At 36.4% G+C, this 17,789-nt stretch overlaps 1 protein-coding gene across 1 annotated transcript in view; it reads right to left on the bottom strand.

Annotated features, from left to right (window-relative positions):
• Positions 1–8,046: 8,046 nt before the first annotated feature.
• Positions 8,047–17,789, bottom strand: part of ST8SIA2 (ST8 alpha-N-acetyl-neuraminide alpha-2,8-sialyltransferase 2) — a 90,434-nt gene continuing 80,691 nt past the window's right edge. The window contains exon 6 of the mRNA XM_051981050.1: positions 8,047–12,339. Coding sequence (XP_051837010.1) covers positions 12,054–12,339 — 286 coding nt within the window. The 3' untranslated portion in view covers positions 8,047–12,053. The remainder of the gene's footprint in view (positions 12,340–17,789) is intronic.

A 17,789-nucleotide genomic window follows, 5' to 3' on the forward strand; every position in this document is an offset into this window, starting at 1 on the left:
CTTTCCTCCTTTAAGTGGTTCTAGCCCTCTATCTTTATAGATTAGATGCCTAAAATCTATTCCCTTTTCAAGGGTGAATAACTTGGAGTGAAGCTGTGATGTTTTGCAATTGGATACCCTAGGAAAATTCCTTGAGGGCCTTCAAAATGTAATTGTTATTCTTTTTTCCAGATTGTATGTTTCTATCCCATCTTATTTCTCTAGAAACTCATGGGATAATTCTACCAGTGAATGTACAGGAACTTTGACTTGCTCCATTTCTGACTAGATCCATTTCAATACCAGCTTGGTAACTCTTTTTTTCCCCCGGGGGCTCACTATTTCAGTGCTGGACTTAACATGGATACCTTATAAGCTTTATGGCTACTATAGCTCAGAACTGTTAAAATGTTTGCCACTATCTTGGAGAATGTCAAGTTCAGAGTCCAAATGAGGGATGATGTGGTTCTTCAAATACTGTTTTTTGGATTCACTAGCCTTAGCCTCCCAGTAGCAGGGATTTTAGGGAATGACCATCACATCCTTCTTTCAATGGATATTATAGACATGTGCCAGATGATACACTAATGCATTCATGGGAAACTTATAAACTATTTTTTACATCAAAAAGATCACTTCCAGTTTGCAATAAATTCAAGGTTCTATCAATTTAACATAATTATATGGGGAATAGCTTTTTTTTCCTTCCTTTTTTTTTTTTTTTAAACAACCCTGTCATTACTTTTTCCAATGCCAGAGATAAAAAAGTAATAATTTCTAGTCTTACCCTGGAAAATAAGAAAAAGAAAAAAAAGAATTTTGTGAGAGGGTTTTCTTTAATGTCCTGTAAAGCTTACATCATTATCTAAGGGTTTTTCTAAAAAAAAAAAAAAACAGAATAGTAAAAAATAACTACTAATAACTTGCTTTCAGAACTATTGCTACAAGATCTTCTGGAATGTCATAAGGAAATTAGAGTGAATTGACTTTCTTTTTTGTTCATGGTATAAGAATCATTTGAGTGTTGATATTTTTATCCTGAACATGACAATAAGCATCTGAAGATGAACAAAGACATGAAAGATGTCTTTCTATCATTGATGAGGATCAGGCATATTGGGAGTTTATGAAGGTAATATGTACCGAGAATATATACTGTCAGTTTCAGGACAATTTCATGAAGAAATGTCAGTGGGCAAATGATGAATCTTTAAGGTTTCTTCCAAAGGAGTTTTCCATTGATTGGGAGTTCCTTGTCTTCAGAGGAATTTGTGACTATCAATATCCTAGAGATCTGTGATTTGGAATAAAGTGTGAATTTTGAACAGGATAGGTATGAGTCAACTTGTATATAAATAAAATGTCTAGAAAAGGATTAATTCCCCTTTATATTCTTAGGAACAGGGAACAATGAAAATTCAAGAGATAAGAATATTGGGACTGAACTGCAACAAAAGTGCTATTAACTTTAAGGACGATTTCACTTGAAGAAGTATAAAACAGGAATGAAGATTGAGACAACCAAATTGAAATTGGGTAGTGGGAGTTCAGGAGAAAGAGTAAATGTAGGTTCTTGAATCTACCTAGGAAATGAAGCTTGTAAAAGGGTTAATTTTTCCCAGATTTGATGAGGAATAGAGAATATTTAGTGAGCAGAAACTGTTTTTGTTTTTGTTTTTGTTTTTCTTTTATATCCTCAGCACTTAGCACAGTGTTTGTATGACACATAGTAGGTGTTTAATAAATGTTTATTGATTGGTTGTCTCTGATGGAGATAGAACAGCTGCTCAAGATGGATCAAAAAGGCAGGCTTTTCAGATAAAATTCTAAAGCATCTCTTTACCAAGAAGTAACTGATTAAAAGGAGTAGAGAGTTCAAGATCCCACTGTGCTTATGTATTCACGATTTTATAAATCACATTTGACGCGGTGAATCCATGTATGTTGATAATATACATTTCCTTGAAAATGGAGATAGCTTTGTTCAAAGACTCTCTAATTATTATCAAATAAGGCATACAACAAAGAGACTAATGCTCCAAAGATGTTTGCCAACATCTTGGAGAAAGTATATTTTACAGTCTAAATGGGACTTGGTGGTTCAGATGCTCTTATTTGCTTTTGATGTTGTGGTGATTTTAGCAAACCTTGGAATACTAGAGGACTTCCCAAATGTAATCACATTAAAAAATTTGTCATAAATATTCAGGGGAAAAAGCAAGTGAATGAAGAATATTTATTGTTATGAGATACAGTTGGTAACACAATCCATAGATTAGTCCCCTGTAACATATATCTGGGATAGAAATTATTTTAGAAAGTTCATCATTGAATAGGAGGAGGAAATTGAGTAGGTTGCATTTGGGAAATTGTGAAGTGTTCTTAATGACCCTAAGCTTCTCCCTAAGCTTTTTGATAAGGGTATTTTTCTGATTGTGGCATATACCTATGAATTAGGGAATAGCCAAATAGCTGAAGAATAAAAGTTACAGGTCACTCAAAGACCATAAGTGGGGTACAAAGAGGTGACTATGCTATAGCATATACTAACAAGTTATTGTGTAGTTAAAGCAATTCAAGGAAATCCTCGGAGAGACACTGGGTAAAGGAGATATGCCAGTCACATAGTAAAATCAAAGGATAACTGATAGATAGAACTAATTCTCCACTGATATGCATGCAATATGAAAGATCTAGTCAAAAGCTCCAAACTTGTTGAAGTGATCCTAGTGAAGGATTTAAAGGAGAATATGGATAAGATAAGGTGTGGATGACTTGTGGCAGAGTACTCATATCGCTGAAATCACAGTTACATTGAAGTGTCAGTGTTTAACAAGAGGGCAAATGAGGAGGCATATAGGTAGTTTCAGAACTGTCACTGTCACGAGGTGGCAAAGACTGTCATCAAATCTCAGGATCAATATTTCTCCAGCAAACTATACTTTAACCCTAATTTTTCCTTTTCGAGGGTATATGTATCTATATAGAAAAGAGAGATTTGCTAGAGAACATGAGTCAAATACAAAAGTTTATTTCACATTTCTGATTCTTTTAGAAGTTAGGACATGGTTCAGTAAACAGAATAGCAAAATCTAACCGGGAAAGAATTAGAGGAGGGAAGCTGAGAACTCAATGTTGTTAGATAACAGGAAACTGATGTATACAGTAATGACTTGTCTTTTCTCTCAGTAGTTTTAAGCCTCTTTTAAACAGTATTCACTCTGTGGAACTTTACAATTATGTTAAAATGTGAAAATGGCTATAAAATATTCCCATTTTTAAAGATGAAGAAACTGAGGATCCAGGAAACTTCAGTGTATGTGGGGTCAACTTTTTTATAATTCTAAAAATGAAGAATCTACTAGTACTTCCTATTTGTCAGTCAGAGCAACAAAGTTTCAGAAAAACTAGAAAATGGCCCAATGGTCCAAATAGCCTTTATAGGAAATAACAATAGTAAAAAAAAGGACAAATAGGAAAAAATGAGCAAAATATAGGACAAATGATACAAAGAATCCCAAATCTGGGAGAGAGACTCAAATCAGTCATTTGATCTCCCCTTGGATATCCACCAACAGTAGTAACACATGTTTACAAGCTTATCACCATATGAACAGGTTAACCAAAGTTATCATGAGTCTTGTCTTCTCCAGTCTTCTAAAGAATTCCAATTCCTTCAATTATTGCTTAGATGCTTAGATTGCTTAGATGTCAAGGCTCTTTATCATCTTGGATGGTTTCCTTTGAGCATTCCCCAGCTCATCATAAGGGCTCTCAAGCCCAGGTATAAACTTTCTTACCACCATTATATTATTCATACTGAATATTTAATTGTCTTTGTCCTTTCTTCTTTCTTTTCTCACCACTGGAGTTGCCTGCTTTGTGGGTTCACATAATCACTTTCTCATCTCGGTTCCATGAAGAGTAGATACTGCTCTGGAGGGTAACTAATCATTTTCCCAGTTATCTATGAGGCTACCAGCAACTTTAGCACTATTTCCTATGGAAGGAGGAAGCGAACGTTGTGGGAATTTCCCTAACTTTTACTGTGAATTCCAGTTCAGTGCAAAAGATTGTCATCTTAATATCCAGAAGGTAGTATAGTTGCTGTCACAGTATAACCAGGTTCTGTTATTTCTATATTTTTCAGAGTACTTTTACAACCATTTTATTTTATAAATCATTCCAATAACCCAATGAAGGTCATGATGGTTGTGGCTTTCCCTGTTTCAGCTGCCACTAGTGAAAATTTACCACCTACTTGAGATCTACACTACCAATGGTATAAAGTATTTTTTAAAAAGTGGATTGCGTAGGTGGTTGCTCAGTGCTAGAGCAAGAAAAGTCAAATCCAAAGAATTCCCTCTTCACTAGATTTGCTACACTTCTGTGTGCCATGGTCTTATATGATTTGCTGATGAAAACTCCCCCTTTTCCCCCCACCCCCTCTTGGTCATTGTTCCCACTCTCACTGTTCTCTCTCTCCTCCCTGGACTTTAATTATCTTTTGTCCCAAGACATAGGCTAATTCAGTTTACTTAACACTAGTACTACTGATTCCTTTTCCTGGAGGATCTGATGACATGGAGGAAAAGCATAGTAGGAAATGGAATTTCCTAGACAATGCTACAGGCAAAGTGGTTCCAAGGAATTGTTATCTTCTTCTACATTTCAATAAGTCACTTAAAAATGTTAATGATCCTGTCCTCTGATAGGGGTTATTATAAGCTTCCTGTTATAGTATATTTCTGAGCAGATTCTTTTCTCTTTACATTGGGGGCCATGGACCTATCCTTCCCTCTTTTTTTTTTTTTTTAATAATAGACTAATTTCTACTATTTCATGTAGTGTACCTTGCTGTTAAATAACAATCATTATGATAATATCTTGTGTAATTCTTCTACTATAGCAGGTAATAATTGTTTCTATGTAGACTTCTGGGATTTGGGGGTGTTTTCTTTTCCTCATTCATTTCCCAATGCAAGGAAATATGGCATAGTTTGGGATCAAAAGAAAAGCACATGAGAAGGAATCATTATCCTTTTCAATCCCCCACGGAGTAGCAGGTGGAGAAATCCTTCTATCTTCCTCCTCTCTCTGTTATCTTCCTTTTTCTGGAGTTCTCTTTTTAATTCTGTCCCAGTCCAAAATCATTCAATATTTCCTTGCCTTAGAGTTAAAAAGAAATACAAACCCACAGGATACTATGAAGATTCTTCCCTCCCCTCCCTGGCACTACTCCATAAGCAGTGCCAGGTTTACTTTTGGATAGCATTATTTCTGTATTTTTCAGAGTACTTTTGCACTCATTTTATTTTATAAATCCTTCCAATAACCTAATGAAGTAGGCATGGTATTGTTACTCCTCTTCTGTGCATGAGAAAGCAGGTACAAATGGAACAGTGGTTGTTAGAGACATAACCCTACCTAGATCATAAATAATAGAATTTTAAAGCTGGAAAGGGTCTCAGTGCTTATTTAGAAACCAGGTAGGTATTCCATTCCTAGTCCAGTATTCTTTCTCCAAAATTACACAGTTCTTCTCTGCTTGTAGCAATCAAGGGACTAATCCAAGAGTCATTATCTGAATAGGTTAGTTTCTTGCCAGTAATCCTGCCACTTCCATTGCAATATAAAAAAAAATAGTCTTGGGTTTTTTCAAGCCATTTTCTCAAGCACAATAACTTGAGAAAATTGTCTAGTTGTTGCATCCTTTGTAACATCCAGCTTCCCTTTAATATCATCATCTTGAATGATTCACTTTTTTTGTGCCAACAGTTCTATCCAACAATTTCACCTTTTGTATCTCATTTTAGAACAAAAGTTCATGATATGATTCCACCTAAGTTAAAGGATGGAAATTTAGAGTCTTCCAAAGGTAAATATAACTTACCATCATCAGCCAGATACAGTAATATCTTCCATATAACTCACTTAATGTCACTTATGTTTAGTATTTGCTGACATCTCTTTAATATTTAGAAATGGTGTGGAGACATTCCATTTTTTCAGAATAGAATCTGGGTTGGATAATGAACTGGATCTAAATCTTAATAGAAGGGAATGGACAGAAACCTGGGAACTTACACATTCTTTATAGTGACACCAAACTTGTTTCCTGAAAATAAAAACATATCTTTTTGATGTCAGTATTTTTTGATGACTTCTAATATGATTGCAAGATGTAGAATACCATAGTCTCCAGGGAATTAAGGTGGTGAGTTCCCCAAAGGTTGATAGAGAAACTTAGACCAACAAATAAATGGCAGAATGGAAAGTGATGTCAGCAGAGAGATATAGATTGGTAAAAGGAGACAGTGCAGTTATTAGCAAGTAGAAGAGACAAAACATGGATATCTTATATGGTCTGCTGCTATAGTATACCAAGGAGGCAGCTGCTGACACAGTGGATTGAGCACTGGATCTGAAGTCAGGATGATTTGAATTCAAATCCAGCCTTAGACTCTTAATAGCTGTGTGACTTTGGGCAAAGTCACTTATCATGTCTGCCTCAGTTTTCTCAATTTTTAAATAGGGATAATATTACCTGCCTCATAGGGTTAGTGTGAGGATCAAATGAGATACTATTTGTAAAACATTTAGCATATCAGTGGACACATAGTAGGTATTTAATAAATGCTTAAATCTTTCCCCCTCTGCCCCTCTCTCTGGTCCATGTAATATCAAGAAGTTTAGAGGAAGGTTCTGACATCTTGGGTGGATAATATATAGTGGATTTATAAGAGAACATGGTCTAAAGTTGTACAGAACAAAGAAGGTGTAGATGGGGAGCAATCTTCACTCCTGGACCCAAATTGATAAGATCACAGATCTATTAAAAAGATGGAAGAAATGGCTACTCACAATTTTTGTTGAGCCTGTCTAACTTTCTTAAAAAACATAAACACTTAAGTGGTAGATGAAGAAAGAACAAGAAGGACCCCTATTCTGGTATCTTAGTAATTTGGAAGATTGCCCACTGATAAAGGGTGAAGATTAATGAAGATTAGTTTGATTTTGTAGTTAGTTAACTCAATATGTTAGATTAGTTAGATAGATTATGTGGTTTGGACTTTGATATTTCAAAATAGTATACCTTGCCTTGAAATCACTTGGTCAACTCAGTCTGATCATCCTGGCTGCCACTGATCATAATTCAGTTTCTACTCCCATAAAATCCAAGGAAAACTGAACAAATAGTCTCAATTCAGTTCTAATGGACAGTCCCTCTTCTTTGGCGGCTTGCTCAATCACCAAAATGGAATGCATTTCTCACTGTCTTTCTTTTGTGATCTGTAGGGGAATTCAAAGATGGGACAGATTAAAGAGACCAACCTTCACTTCCGCATTTCTAAGTAGTTTCACTAGGTCATGACTCAGACAGGAAGTGGCATCCCAGAATGTTTAGTGATGGAAAGATGCCAATTACTCCTGCTTGGGTTTCCTCTGCACTCTCTGAATAGAAAGTGCAATGAAGACAGAAGGTGAGATGCTGAGGCTAGAATTGGAGGCTTGATTTGGGATGGGATAAAATGAAGAACAGGAGCAGCTTGGGCAAGCTGCTGCTGTTGGGTGTCATTGGGGATGCTATTAAAGACGCTCATATAGCAACATCCACGTCTGGATTCCCATCTGATCGACATCAATATACTTTTCAGCATCATTCATTTTGGAAGAAGAGCCTTAATTAGGCATGAAGAGATTTATCAAACAGCAGCCTCCTGGAGCAGGTTGGTCTCTGTACCATCTGGTCTGATGGTTTCTTATCCCACTTGGAACATCAGCATAGAAGATTTATTAAGACCTGTAGCTCCAACAACCCCTGCCTGGTAAAATTCAAACAGCTTTCATTTCCACCAAGCCAACAGGAGATTTCACTTATGCAGACAAGCATACGTCTCTTGGTTCATGATAACATATACTCTTCCACAAGCATATTCTTTCTATCTCATTATACAGATGGACAGAGTGTTCTTTGCACTTGTGTCCTTTGAATATGGCAAAAGTGCTACTGAATCACTGCCAATAAGGCATATTCTTGAAGTAATTTTTTTGGTGTTGGGAATATTTATGCATTGATTATTCTAAATATTATAATAGAAAGAGTAAAAGACTAGGAATCAGAAGATTTTAAATTCTAGACCCAACTCTGCCATGTGCTTGCTGTCTGACTTCAGGCAAATCATTTTGAGCCTGAGTTTCCTCATCTCTAAAATAGGGAGTTTCTCTCTGATGGATGCAGCTCTTTTCAACAATGAGGTGATTCAGGGAAATTACAATAGATTTGTGATGGAAAGAACCATCTGCACCCAGAGAGAGGAGGACTGTGGGCACTGAGTGTGGATCACAGCATAGTATTTTCATTTTTGTAAATTTTTTGTTAGCTTGTTTTTTTCTTTCTCATTCCCCCCCCCCTTTGATCCAATTTTTCTTGTGCAACATGATAAATGCAAAAAATATGTTTAGAAGATTTGCACATGTTTAACCTGTATTAGATTACTGCTGTCTAGGAGAGAGGGGGGGTGGAGAGGGAGAAAAATTTGGAACGCAAGATTTTGCAAGGATGAATATTGAAAATATCTTTGTATTTTGAAAAATAAAAAGCTATTATAAAAATAGGGGGTTATCATGAAGTTCAAATAAAATTGAGTTAGAATAATGGATTCATAGAATTTTAGAGTTAAAGGGAATTTTTGTGATAATCTATAGGTGAATATGTTCTATTAATAAATTATAAAGTGCTAAGAAAATGTTATGATCATTACCACTTCTTACTCTCTCTAGATGATTCCCCTGTCACCAACATGCCTGAAATATAGTTGGCCAAGGTAAGCTTATGAAAGCAACATAATGTAGTAGTAGAAAGAATACTGGGTTTGGAGTCAGAAGATCTTAGTACTAGCCCTTGGGTCTGATACTTAGAATAATGATGTAACCTTGGGCAAGGTGACCTATCTGAATCTCCAATTCCTCTTAAAGGATGATAAAAATGGCTCATTTGTATATTGATTTACACTGTTACAAAATGCTTTTCTTAAAAAAGTCCCAGGAGATAGGACTTGAAAGTGTGATCCTCATTTCACAAATAAGGAAACTGAGGTTCAGAGAGGTCATCATTTAACCAAGGCCACAGACAGGGCTAAGAATCAAAGATTTTCAGTGCTCACATGGTTTACCTATCTCACAGGGTTCCTGTAAGAAACAGATGAATTTACGTGGGTAAAGTGCTTTGTGATTGTAAAGTGCTATAAAAAATGTGAGCTATTGTTATCATTACACTCCTACCCCAACCTCCCCCATATCATATATCAAAGCTAACTTATCTCCATGACTCCAGACTTCGTTATTATTATGATTTAATCAAACAAGCCAATTAAACAAGATCTTATTGTCTATTTCCTTTAAGTCTTGGTGACCAGATGAAAAAGGAACAGTCTTTGGAGTCATTGTTGTTGCATAATGCATTTAGCCAGTAAAAGAATCAGCAAAATTGACCTTATTTTTCTAACCCTTTTCAAGATGAAGGCAGATTTTCAACAGCTTTCTACTTCTCTAATATTACATTTCACCAAAACTGACCTTCCCTCAGGAAGAGGCCAATCTAGTTATTCTTTGCCATAGGGAGGAAAAGGAAAAATTAGCAGCTTAAGTTATATCTGCATACAACGACTGCTAATTTCATTTTAAGGAGCCCAAACTATCATAGACACCCACAAAAATTCAAGTAAGCAATTTGGATTTCAAGAATCTTTTCCATTGTATCTATTAGCTAGAACATGAGGCTGGAATTCTGGGCTGCTGGGTCCCTTTCCTGATTTTGCTCCTGATTTTCTTTGTTTGCTTTGGGGTTAATCACCAAAATCCTTTGTGTTTGAGTTAATGCAACTAGAAAATGCTGGCAATGTCACTTACCTGCTTTGTCTTGGGCATTGTGAACCTTGAAAATGAAATGTTCCTAAAACCCTTTGAGATCTTCAAGATGAAAGGCTCTAGAGAAGTGTAAGATGTGATGGCAATTATTTCTACTTCCTCTAAGGAGTCTGTATCATTCACTTCTCACTGAAGCTAGCGGCTGTTGCTTTTAAAATTTTCATCTCATGATGAAAACTAAAAATCTAAAATCTAGAACAATAATACAAAGAACAAAACAATTTATAGTAGCAATCACTGCCTTATCCTGGGGGAGGGGTATTTTGTCCTGGATTAATGATTTAGGATCATCTTTCTGTTAGCTTCCAACTACTATCTAATCTGGAGTCCCATCCTGAATTTTATTGATTAATTATGCCTAGTCTCATATGTTCAGAAGAAGATCTTGATTTCTTTTCTCAACTCCCTTCAAGATACTGTTTTTTTCACATAACTTCAAAATATATCTTAAAACATAATTATTAATCAGAGAGATAATACAGCAATCAAATCAAGACAGCTCATGCCCCATATGCGGTATCCATTTCTAACTGTGGCCCAGGATTCCAACTCTTAAGTGACTTGTTGGTTCTCAGTTCACATTTCCCTGGGATGTTATGTCCAGTGGTTTGCATCCTATAGTTAGCTTTACAAAAAGGAACGAATATACAAAACCTTAGTAGGAACAAGTCTAATTTCACAAAATCCTAAAATAATCGAATCCATTGGTGGGGGAGAGGGGAAGAGAAGGGAAAATTTAAATCTCTCCTTGCAGAGTCAGAAAGCTAAACAAGAGAGTCAAGATATACCACCTGACAATCAGGACAGGAAACTGACAAGAAAGTTACACTGAAACTGAGCAGACGGGTTTCTTTGACCAGACGGAGTGAGATGCAGAACAGTGTTGGTGCTGAGAAGTGAAACTGAATGTCTAAAATTCTTTCAGATTTCACACTCTGGGGCTTTGTGCGCAGTGAGGGAAGGCAATCTTATATATTTTATCATGATGACATTTATCTCGACAATGCCCTTTCAAGTCTTGGCTTTGGATTTCATTGCTGTGGCAGCTTTCAGTCCAATCTCTGACTTTATATTTTAACAAGAAGGAAGGTGGGCTAACCCTTGAGGAGCAAGAAAGAGACTTAAAAGGTGACTTTGACTGGTACGAGGTCAGATTATATTATCCTTTCTCTTACCCTCAATACCACATTTAGGTGTGTAATTCCTTCTCTTCCTCCCTAAATCCCATGGCTTTTCTCTTTTTGCCACCCCAAAGAACATCTACAAAAGGCTAAGCATTGTTTGCAACTCTTCTGTCTTTGCCCCAAGTGTGGCTCTGACCACTTCAGATTTTTTTTCATTTTTTGTAAACAAGTGTCAATCTGGTTTGAATGGTCAGTATTTTCAGGGTCACCTTTTTTTTTCCCCTCTGCGTCAGCCATCAGTGGTGTCCATGCTGGCATCATGGTTTCATCAACTAAAAAGCCAAAGTCCATCGCTGGTTTTTTCAGTTTGATTTATGAGCTTTAAAAGTGTCCCAATCAGGAACACATTGATGGGCCATGAGCATGTCTCCTGGACAATTCACTTAGAGCGAGTAGACCAAGGCCATCCGCTAACATGCCCCAACCTGTGCTTCTTGGTTTCTTGCTCCACTTTTCTGTTGAGCAACCCCCCCATCCCTTCCCCACTTTTCTTGAACAGTAACATTTTTAACACTAAGCCCAGCTGCTAACCTCTAGGTTCTGGGTCACCCAGAATCCACTTTTCTCAGAGACTCAGAGCAGCTGAAAATGAATGGCTTAGCATTCATCCGTCAGCCCCCAGAATTCTTCAGCTGATGAGACTATTACATATTCAGTGCTGGAATTAATTTCCTTTTGAGTCCAATCTTCTCACTCTCAAACATGGTGTCTTCAGATTGGGTGAGTCCTCAGCACCTTCTTCCTGCAACTTGTCTGCCATACTCTAGATGAACACCACACAGTTATAATATTCAGGTCAATATATATATGCAGGTATATATACTCTTGTCACTGTTTTACACTTTAACAAAGAAAACCACTAGCCTCTGCTCATTCTATTGTTTTTTCCTCCCGACCCCCATCTGCCCGTGGTGTAGCCTGCTGGAAATGTGAGCCACGGAATCCTCATTGATCCCCACTTTACGTAGCTCCATCACACTCACCAACGGTCAGTTTCAAAGCCCCCTGTTGGTGCAAAGTCTTTAGGGCTTTAAACTCCAAGGGCATGGTATGGGGGCTGGCTTGGGATGTATAGCCATATTTAAGGCTGTCATAATAGTGATACTTGACAGGGTTCTGATTCTGATCTCGAGGAAAGGGCCAAAAGCCATAGAGGTAGATGGTGTTACAAAAACGTGTGGCCAGAGTATACATCAGCAGTCCTGTGGTGGGTCTTTTGATGTGTACTTTGTTTGTCAGCCAGTATCTGAAAAAAAAAAAGTAAAGAAGAAAGCCCATAAGTTTCACAATTCATTCTTTCCTGAGAAAAAACACATTGCCATGGCCTAGAACTTGAAGTGTACTAGATCCAGCCCATACAGTTAAATTTTCAGTATAAGTATTTTCACCTTGAAAATTGGCAAATATAATTTTATTGATGATCTAGACTTAAGAAAATGGTGGGAAAATGTCAATAATGCAGATTGAATTTAAATTATGTTGTAAGAACACTCCTACCCTGTCCCCCCCAACAAGTCCTGGTTGTTAAACATTTACAATAAGCACACTCCTTCCCAGAACCCTCTGACTTGCCAACCCTAGTTTAGAAACAAAAGTGAAAAAATAATCAGTCATGGAATTACCCCATTCTAGTCCCAAATGATTTTTTCTTGCTCTTCAATGATTAGAATGATAGAGCTAAAAAAACTCTTAGAGGTCATTCAATCCAAGTCTCTCATTTTACAGCTGAGGAAACAGTTCCTATGCCTCAACTTCCATTGGGAGTTATCTAGTTTAGGAAAGCTTTGGATTGTGTTTATTTTTCTGTCAAAGGATCCAAGTTTAATCCTAACTCAGCTTTTCATTCTTTGGTAATTTTGGACAAACCACTTCACTTTTTGGGACCTTGGTTTATCAATTTATAAAATGGAGGATTTAGACTGGATAGTTTCTAATGCCTCTTCTAGTTCATGAATCTATGATCTGGCTGGCAAGATTCCTGGATTTTATTTTAGGTATTTCCTCAATGGAGTGGGGAGGGATGGATAAGCAGAGTAAGATATATATATATATTATATATAGGGTAGCTGGCATTTTGGATCAGGGATAGCCTACGATGACAATTACCACTAATGTCATGTGTCTTCTTTGATCTTTGACTTTTTCATTCTTCCCAATTGTGAAATGGAGATCAGTGATACTTAAAGGTTATAAGTAGAATATGAAAAGAGGCCTTTTGACTCCAGAGTCAATTTTTTTTCCCAGGCTACAGTTTTTATCCTCATTCTATCACCATCTTGGACACTTAGTAGATGCGTAGCATTGGACAGGTCATTTCATTTTTCTAGGAGTAAATTTTCTTTTAAAGTACATGGCATCTGAAGTTCTGTCCAGCTTGAAATCTATGAGTCTATGAGTCTGTGAGTCTATTAATTAGTGAGGTGATCTTGAGCATGTGATTTAAACATATCTGGGCTTCAATTTCCTCATTTATTATATGGAGGGATTAGACTGATTGATCTCCAAGGTTCCTTACAGCTATGATCATCCATGAGGTATTTTCTGCTTCTTTAGAGATAAATTTTGTAAGTACAGGACATTATAAGTGTGTTCTCCTTTCTCCTGTCTTTCTAAACAAATTCCGTATGTCTTTACTGGACAACTGTACTTAAAACTTCAAATATAATTCCAGGTATTCTAAGAATGTAATGGCTCCTCCTTTCTCCTCAGGAGCTGCTCTTCCAAAGCTCAGCATATGACATCATGCTGTATTTCATAAGATCTTTCCTTATTTTCTTAGTTATTAGTGTCTCTCCCCCTATATTGCTTTGTGTATTTATTTTGTTTGAATTTTATATTTATTTGTTTTCCTTCAGTAGAATAGAAACTTCTTGAGGGCAGAGACTTAAAATTTTGTTTTTGTATCTTTGGTGCTTAATACAGGACTTGGCACTTATTAAATCATTAATCTTAATAACTGAACAATAGTTTTTAGCAAATTAACAAATCTTATCAAATCACTTCTGAGTGGATGGATCTAAGGATTACTTCTTTAATAAAGTATGTTCAGTGGTGGAGGGAAGAAATGCCTTATACTGTGAGTTTTGACCAACGCCCCTTTCTGTGGATTCCCTATCTTACTTCCTTGCGTTTGCTACTTTAAGAAGACCTAAACAACCCTCATGGTTAAGAAAAAAATACAGTGGAAACAGTGCGAAAAGCACTGGCTTTAGAACCAAAGGACCTGGATTCAAATTTGACTACTACCCCTTTGTTTTGAGGCAAGTAATTTGCTATCTCTGGGCCTCAGTTTCCTTCTCTGTAAAATGAAGGGATTAAACCAGATCTTCTTTGGGGTTCCTTCTATATCTGTGATCCTGTAATACTTTGCATTTGATATAACACCAATGAGGTGAGCTGCATTAAAAAAAAAAAAAACTAAATAAATACTTAAAGCATACCACAAACAAAACTATAGACATTGTCATATGGTAAACATGAACACTGCTGAAAATCACCTCAGATTCTCTTGAACACTGTGGTATTCTGGTAAGTTGAAATACAGTTTTAAAAAGTCCTATTTGGGACTTTGTCTGCATTATGTTTTCTCCCTTAAGTAACAAATGGAAAGGACCAGTGGCTGGAGTAACAGTTGCCACAGCAGAGTAAGAAAGTATTTCTTTTATGACGCAGTCATTTTGAGAAAGGAATGAAGCTTCCCAGAAGAGAGCTGTGTGCTTTGTATATCCATGTCTAGGGTAAAGAGGGAATTTCCTGCTTTCTGCATTTCCTGGTACTATGGTCCATTGAGTAGGGAGCAGACACTCTCTATTGGGATAAGTGCTGGCCTAAGAAGAAAAGTTTTGGGGGTGGGGACACTCCTTCCATTTGATCTGCCTTATTTCCCAGCAACTATCTCAGCCAGCAGATGGAATTTCCCACTGAGGGCCCAGCTGTGATATGGCTTGGATTATCTCGGTTTAGCCTCCACTTCCCAGATTGTCATTGGGAGCTGACTTCTTTATCAGCTGGCATGGTTGCTCTTTCATTTTAGAGATTTCCACCCCTGAAGGCTGATAGAGCTATTATAGTTAGAAAAAAATGGCATTATAGAACTAGGGATCAAGTAACCATGTAAGCAAAACTTGTTGCTTTGTTGACTTATTTTCTTGAGAAGGGAGAAAAAGCAACATGATGGAGTAGAAAGAACACTCAAGATAACAGCCCTGGATTAGAATTTTGTCTTGCGATACCTACCGGTCACATGACCACAAATAAATCACATTGTTTCTTCCTTAAGGAATGATAAGCCCTCATTCAGGAACTTAAAGCCAGTTTTGTACTGGACTCCTAGGAATCTGTTATTTTCAATTGGTTGGGAGGAGTAGTGGTGGTGGAGAAATTTAGGCAGAAACATCTGTCTCCATGACAATCTGGGACAAGGGTCTCCTATTTTTAGGACAGAAGTTACTAATTCCAAAAACATTTTACCTACCACACCAAAGTTATATGTGTAAAGCAGGGTGAAGAACAAGAACAATTAAACACATTAATTTAGAAAAATAAGAACATTGGGAATTTCCCAATAACTATTTTCTTATTAGATTTTAAGCTCATTGAGGGCAGTCTTCATTTTTGTATTCCTATTGTCTAACTCAGTGACTTCCACACAAATGCTTATTATTAAATTGAATTGAACTAGGATCATAGATTTATAGAAATAAAGCTAGAAGTTACCTTAAAAGTCATCTAGTTTGGGGCAGCTAGGTAGAATAATGGCTAGAGCACCAGCCCTAGAATCAGAACATTCAAATTCAGCCTTAGATATTTATTAACTGTATGAGTGGGCAAATCATTTAATTCCAACTGTCTCCAAAAAAAAAAAAAATCATCTACTTTGATTATTTTATTTTAAAGATGAAGTAGGCCCAGAGAGGTTGTGATTTGTTTAAGGTCCCATAGGTAGCTGCAGAGCTGGGATATAAATCTAGCTATTCTTTCTATCACCCCTACTACACCTATATTTTTACATAAATAATCAGATAGTTGCCTTACTTCTCTACTTATCTTTGTACTTTAAATGTACTTTAAAAAATCACAGGATGATTTCCTTGAATCACTCCAGTGTTTCTTTTGTCAATCTTTCTGACCACAGATTTAATTAGTCTGACTCTTTGTGACCCCTTTTGAGGTTTTTGTGACAAAGATACTGAAGCGATTTGCCATTTCTTTCTCCAGCTCATTTTGGAGATGAGGTAATTAAGGCAAAGAGTTAAATGACTTTTCTAGGATCACACAGCTACTAAATGTCTGAGAGCAGATTTAAATTCATGAAGACTCATCTTTTTGACTTCAAGTTTGACCCTCTATTTGAGCCACCTATTGTGCCCTTTTTATATACTATTATTTGACTAATAGGCTAAATCTATGCCTAACCCACCTCACATTACTACTTAAATAAGAATACCTCAAAATCCACAATCTATTCAGTCCCAAGTGCCACTAGACACTGCTTATGATGGCAATCAAAAGGATTAGGCCGAAGCAAGAGCTAGTAATAACAATTCTCTCATAGATATAGTGAGGACATTCAATTTTTAGACTTGGAAGACTTAGATTCAAGTCCAGACTCTGTTAATTGCTATTTTATAACTTTAGGCAAATCATTTCCTTTCTATGAGATTCAGGTGCTTTATCTTTCTTTTTTTGGATAGTCGATGATTTCTAAGGTTTTCTTCAGTACTAAATCCATTTAGGTTTTATGAATATTTTTCTCAACAGCAACTTTAAGAAGGAAAGAAGTAGGAGAAGAATGGAAGAAAAGGAGAAAAAAAGAAAAATCATACCATCAATGATTTTAAAGTTTAAGAAACTCTATAATTCATCTAATCTAGTCCCCAAATTTCATATATGAGGAAATGAACCCAGAGGAGTTGTTACTTGCCGAATGTCATAGAGCTAGGTACTGGCAGAAAGAACTCAGAGTGGATTCTAGACTTGTAAATTATAGGTTCTCTTAAGGTCAGAGAAAAGAATGGAATTCAAAGGAAAAGTTTGATTTAGAAAAAGTTTAATCCACTACCCTTCACTTTACAAATGCAGAAACTCAGACTCAGAAAGTTTAAATGATTTGTCAGGTTGGATGGTAATAGAATGGAAATTCATTAAAGACAGAGTCTATTTTATTTTTTTCTTTGTAAATTTCTCGCTTATCACAGAGTCTTTCAAAATAGTGGGCATTTATGAAACATTTGCTGATTTGAATTGACTTGAACCCAATTGATCCTAGCTATCAAGTTTTATGTACTTTCTACTATTCTAAGCTTTGGTGAACACCAATTAAGTTAGCCACTCAGTGGCATGAATCCCATAGGTTGTCTGCAAATTTTAATAATTTGATATTCTCTTTGTATTCATAGAAACTGTAATCATTTTAAGGAATTCAAGAATTTCAGTTTGTCCCCAGTAACTATCTACCCAATAGCTAAACAGGAATCCTATCTATAATCACCCCTAAGGATTTTTTTCCCTAGAAGTAATAACTTAGGATGGGAATATGTTTAGAAATATCTTTTTTTTTTTTTTTTTAAATCCACCAAACCATTTATAGAAGTCACACTGACAAAGGACATATCTCTTGCCATGAGTGAAATATTCATGCAGCTCAAGAACTTCTGATTATTTATATTCAAAGGAATAGTGCTTTTTTATACCTGT

The sequence above is a fragment of the Antechinus flavipes genome, chromosome 2, assembly GCF_016432865.1.
Source record: "Antechinus flavipes isolate AdamAnt ecotype Samford, QLD, Australia chromosome 2, AdamAnt_v2, whole genome shotgun sequence".
Classification (NCBI taxonomy): Eukaryota; Metazoa; Chordata; class Mammalia; order Dasyuromorphia; family Dasyuridae; genus Antechinus; species Antechinus flavipes.